The sequence below is a fragment of the Triticum dicoccoides genome, chromosome 5B, assembly GCF_002162155.2.
Source record: "Triticum dicoccoides isolate Atlit2015 ecotype Zavitan chromosome 5B, WEW_v2.0, whole genome shotgun sequence".
Taxonomy (NCBI): domain Eukaryota; kingdom Viridiplantae; phylum Streptophyta; class Magnoliopsida; order Poales; family Poaceae; genus Triticum; species Triticum dicoccoides.
In genome coordinates this window covers 603,013,524-603,018,421 of record NC_041389.1, presented here as the reverse complement: position 1 = coordinate 603,018,421, position 4,898 = coordinate 603,013,524, and the positions used below count along the sequence as shown (strand labels likewise).

The window sequence follows — 4,898 nt, the reverse complement described above, 5'->3', positions numbered from 1 at the left end:
TTACGACATCTTTAAAGTGGACCCTCAAATCGCCCGTAAACGTTCATACCGTGTTGTCAACGTCGTCCGACTTCGATCCACGGACCAATCCGCTTGTCTGTTTCCCGCAAACCGAAAACAAACTAGGGGACTTTGCGGGAGTCCAAACCGTCGCCACGTAGGACTATGGCACCCCCGGCCCACGCGAAGGGACAACTAGAACATATGTGCTAGTTGAATGCAAGTTTGAACTATTTTATTTAAAAACTCATTTGGATTGTAATATTTAAATTAGAACTACTGTTGCATTTGAATATTTTCAATCTTCAGTGATTTGATATGCCACTATATTGAGCTCGCGTATATTTTTTGAAAAAGAGGCAAAAAAATTAGGGGACAAGGCCTCCCACGTCACTGCCCGTGGACTGGTTTGGATCAATCTACAGACAAATACCGTGCCCGTTTTGAGGGTCAGCATTGGAGATTTGTGCCAGCAGCGCATACTGCCCTAGGCGGCTAGACCCTTCGATGGCCCCAGTCCTATCAAGGTCGGTATGTCAAAATCATCATGCCATTGCTTGGTGCTACATTTCGTTTAGCAGTATCTTTTAACACCGGCTCATTCAATTTGAAGAAAATCAAAAGGTAGGAATTAGGAGTGTACAAGAACTTGATAGGATGACACCTACCATTCTAAGGAGTTGTCTTTGACTTGTTCCTACACAAAAAAAATGAGATTTGAGTGCTGCGATGTGTAGTTTCTTAAAAACACAGAAAATGAATAGTATTTCCACTAAATTCCTGTAAGCATTTCTTACAAAACCGAATGCATCTATCCTTGTTTTTGTGTTTTTCTATGAAAATCCTCCAAAATGAGGCCAAACCTGGAGATAATTGTCTCAACTTGCTTTCAGGGTGTTGTGGGTCTTTGGCCCAGCAAGACAAACGGCGCAGCTAGTCTTCAGGTGGGGCCTCCAGAGTAGAACTTGGTAGCAGTGTCATCCCCTTGGAACGGAAAAGAAAACCCTAACCCCTACCCACCACCTTGGCGGCGCCCGATTGAACGGCCGCCGTGAAAGCTCGCCGGAGTCGTCTATGACCGAATAAAAACCGCCACCAGAATGAAAACCTACCACGGGGTTTCCCCAGGCGGCCGCCGCCGCAGCCGTTCTCAAATCGGCGCGAGCGAGGAGGCCGCCGAAATGCCCGGCACTCGCCGCAGTCGCCGCCGCTCCCAGATCGGGGTGACCCGCCCCGGTCGCCGTAGCCGCTCCCAAATCGGGGCAAGCGAGGAGGACGGGGGGCTGGTCCGCCCCGGTCGCCGCCGCCGCTCCCGAATCGGGGCGAGCGAGGATCGCCGCCGCCGCCGCCGCCGCAACTCTCCGGAGGCGCCTGTCCCTCTGCCGGGCGACGGCGATACGCCGCGGAACGACGGCCGTCGTCCGCCCGCCCCGTGCGAGTCGCTGCCGTTGGATATGCTTTGGGAGATCCTTCTCCTTCTGCCCCCACAGCCGTCGTCCCGCCTGCTCGCATCCTTGGTCTCCAGGCGCTGGCGAGGCCTGGCCACCGACCCCAACTTCATCTGCCAGTTCCAAGCCCGCCGCAGGAGCTGGAAGCCGCCCCTGCTCGGCTTCTTCGAGCGCCGACGGAAGATCGTGTTCAACCAGGACATCCTGCACCCTCCCGACCGTATCCCTGCTCAGCGCATCCACATCCCGTTCGGCATGGCCTCCCGCGGCTTTGAAGTTTTGGGGTGCCGTGGCGGCCGCGTGCTCGCCTTACACCGGGTGTTCAGGCAGCTTATTGTGTTCGCCCCCATCACCGGGGAGCAGCGCTACCTGGCTGTTCCTGCCGAATTCGGGCCGCCGTCCATCCTCTACGGGGCGATGCTCTGTGCTGCTGGCGAGCAGAATCATGTGCACGGCCACTGTCATTGCAGCCCTTTCAAGGTTGTCTTGGTGTCCCACAGAAGAGATCATCAACCACTCGCCTGTGTTTTTTCCTCGGAGACTGACACATGGAGCAATATCATATCAACAAAGTATCCATGCGAGCTCCATGGTGATAGTGTTCCCGCGACCCTTATTGGTAATGCACTCTATTGGCTGCTTTCGTGTAATGCCATATTTTGGTTTGATTTGGATATGCAGAGCCTAGCTGTCATCATGGGGCCTCCTGGTATGAATGAATCTGGCAACTATAGGATCATCAAGCCAGAGGACGGCACCGATGGCCTAGCCATAGCCATATTCCTCTTCCCGAACCTTCAGATCTGGCAGAGGGTGGTTAATTCTCAGGGTATTGCCACATGGTTTTTGCAGAAGACTGTTGAAATGCATAGCACTCTTGGGATCCCTCATCAGATTAGGAGGAAGGTGTGGCAAGACAAAGTGCTGGGGTATGACGAAGATAACGATGCGATCATTCTCTATGTGGATGACAGTGCCTACATGCTTGAACTTAAGCAAATGCAATCCAGGAAACTTAATGGAACCCGTTCTATGAAACATTGTCATCCTTTCACAAGTTTCTATCCGCCAGGTAATTCCTCATCCTTAGTATTTATATCATAGAGTAACCCAATCTAGTTATGTTCTGTACATGATTGCTTGAATACAGATAGTGATTCTGAAATTTTCACCTATAACTTGTATTGAGTAAGCAATTGTCGCTGATAAAACCTATCTAACACCAAATTTGATGTCAAATGAGTTTAAGTCAGTTGGCAAGTTTGAAACCTCAGAGTTGGTTATATTTTTTATCTCTTAATCTATGTTTTGATCTTGTTATTAATCTTAACTCCATAAAAGCAACTTCTGTTGAATCCATACTTTCTGAAATAACTGTGATTTTATCATTTGTTCATGATCCCTTCTGCTGGTGCGTGTTGCATTTGTAGACATAGAAATAAATTGAATTTCTTGCCTCGGGGTCCTTTTATTCAATTTTCTGCTAGACTTTATTGTTTTGGCATAATGTTGTTTGCTTGACATGACAAGGGATGATCTTACATGAAAAAGGTTATAGGACATGTTTTCTTCTTCTTGGTAGCTAAATTCTGCATTCGAAGGTAGCTAAGTATGCTGCTTTTATGTATATTCTTTGCATTTTACAACATATGTGGCTTTTTAAAATCTATTGCTACCACTGTAAGGAGTGAGTGATAACACATCTATAAAAATGAGTTATATACGATGTTTCTGATTGTCTCATTGTTCCCTTTTCTCTCCATTTGTCTCTGCATCATAACAGTTCTTAATTGTCTGACTTCTATGCTTCTAGACATAGCCATCTAAGAAGCACTGATATGGGAACATGGAGACGCAGATATGGATGCAGAGTTGTAGGATATGGCATTTTCCAGAAACAGCCATGCAGGGATGCAGCAAGTATATAAATGAAAAGGTACAGCATGTGATGTAATGTGGAAAATAGTATATACTCCCTCCCGTCCCATAATGTATAGTGTTAAAAAACGTCTTAGATTATGGGACGGAGGGAGTATTTGTAAGATGTAAGATCAAAGTAGTGCCCATTTGTTGTCTGCGGGCCTTTGTTTCCCTGTTTGTATGTGGGTGAGCTTAATGCAGCTGATGCTGCAACCTGCAAGTATATGTAAGTAAATATTTCAGGAAGAGAAAAGACAATGCAGCATGTAGTATGGACATGATTATATCTGTAAGATGTGGGATCAAGTCTTGATTCTACCATGTGGTGGACAAAATTATACTGTAGTTGTAAGATGTGAGATCATTTGGTTTCATTTCCACGTTTGTATGTGACTGAACTCAATGCAGCTGAAAGCCTGAAATGTGGGATGGTGTGACTGGGAAGACAGAGTCAAGATCAATATGTTCTGGGGTTTGAGTTGGATTTTGTCGAGCGCCGCGCGTATGAGGGTCCTTGCCATGGCATGAATGAGCGCTCCGTCGTCGGGAGAGTCTCCTGGACTGTGTCGAGAACGCTGCCTCCAGTCGCTTTTTTTCTCACCAATGCTGATAATGTGTTTAAAATTTAAAGTGATTAAAGAATGAACCAGATTCTTTGTTGATGATGATGATGAACTATTTATACATGCCCAAAGGGCATGTGCCTCCCTTCGCCTTTTCTCTTGCAAATGCTGATAATGTGTTTAGAATGAAAAGTGATTCTTTATTGATGATGAAGAATTATTTATACATGCCCAAAGGGCACGATCCGTAGCCTTTACAGAGAGTCACAAGTGAAGCAACGCGACTCCTGCCCAATGACGGTTTAGACAAAGCAAGGATTATTCCCTAATTATTCTAATTAGTTAGTAATTCCCAACAAAGGCCGCTCCATCTTGGCAACTCATGATAAATTCAGTTCCGCTCATATCTAGAGACAACAGACGTCCAGGATAAAGGGGTCGTTTTTGACAAATATCTTGTTCATCGCACCGGGGCAGCAAACAAGCACCATAGATCTGCATCACTTTCCGGCTTGCCAACTCATGACAATGTCGCCCACCGAGATGCTGCAGAGAGGACGTTCTCTTGCAGACAAGGTACTGTATTAGATTAGCTTGTGTTTCTGTTTGTTATAATCTGGAAAACATCTGCTGTTTGTATTGCCCCAGAGCCATGTTTACTTCACTAGACACGATAGATTCCCTTAACTACCTTTGAGCATTTTGCTAGCTAGCAGCAATACTTTACAAGAACCAAAAGCTGGTAGCAAATTCAAAAATTCACTAATGCTCCCTCCGTAAAGAAATATAAGATCATTTAGATCAACTTCTTTACAGAGGGAGTAGCAAACATCGCAGTATTTGATCTGCAGCAATAGTTTATAAGAACCAAAACTAGTTTTGTGTGGTCTTTAACTGCTTTACATGGCCGTCTTATCTCATGTCATCTTACTCGCCACATAAACAACCATACTCCACTTCAACAACG

General features: G+C 46.0%; 1 protein-coding gene across 3 annotated transcripts; it reads left to right on the top strand.

Annotated features, from left to right (window-relative positions):
• The first annotated feature begins 936 nt into the window (after positions 1–936).
• On the top strand, positions 937–3,742 carry LOC119311970. Of its 3 annotated transcripts, none has more exons than XR_005151191.1 (3): positions 937–2,040; positions 2,130–2,520; positions 3,262–3,742. XR_005151191.1 is itself a non-coding variant. In XM_037587685.1 (2 exons), the coding sequence occupies exons 1-2, from the start codon at positions 1,101–1,103 to the stop codon at positions 3,273–3,275; spliced, it is 1,434 nt and encodes a 477-aa protein (XP_037443582.1). In that variant the 5' UTR covers positions 948–1,100; the 3' UTR covers positions 3,276–3,742. The 3 variants fall into 3 exon arrangements, 1 of the variants encoding a protein (XP_037443582.1); XR_005151192.1 differs by having other exon boundaries at positions 938–2,067; positions 2,301–2,520; XM_037587685.1 differs by having other exon boundaries at positions 948–2,520.
• The last annotated feature ends 1,156 nt before the right edge of the window (positions 3,743–4,898 follow it).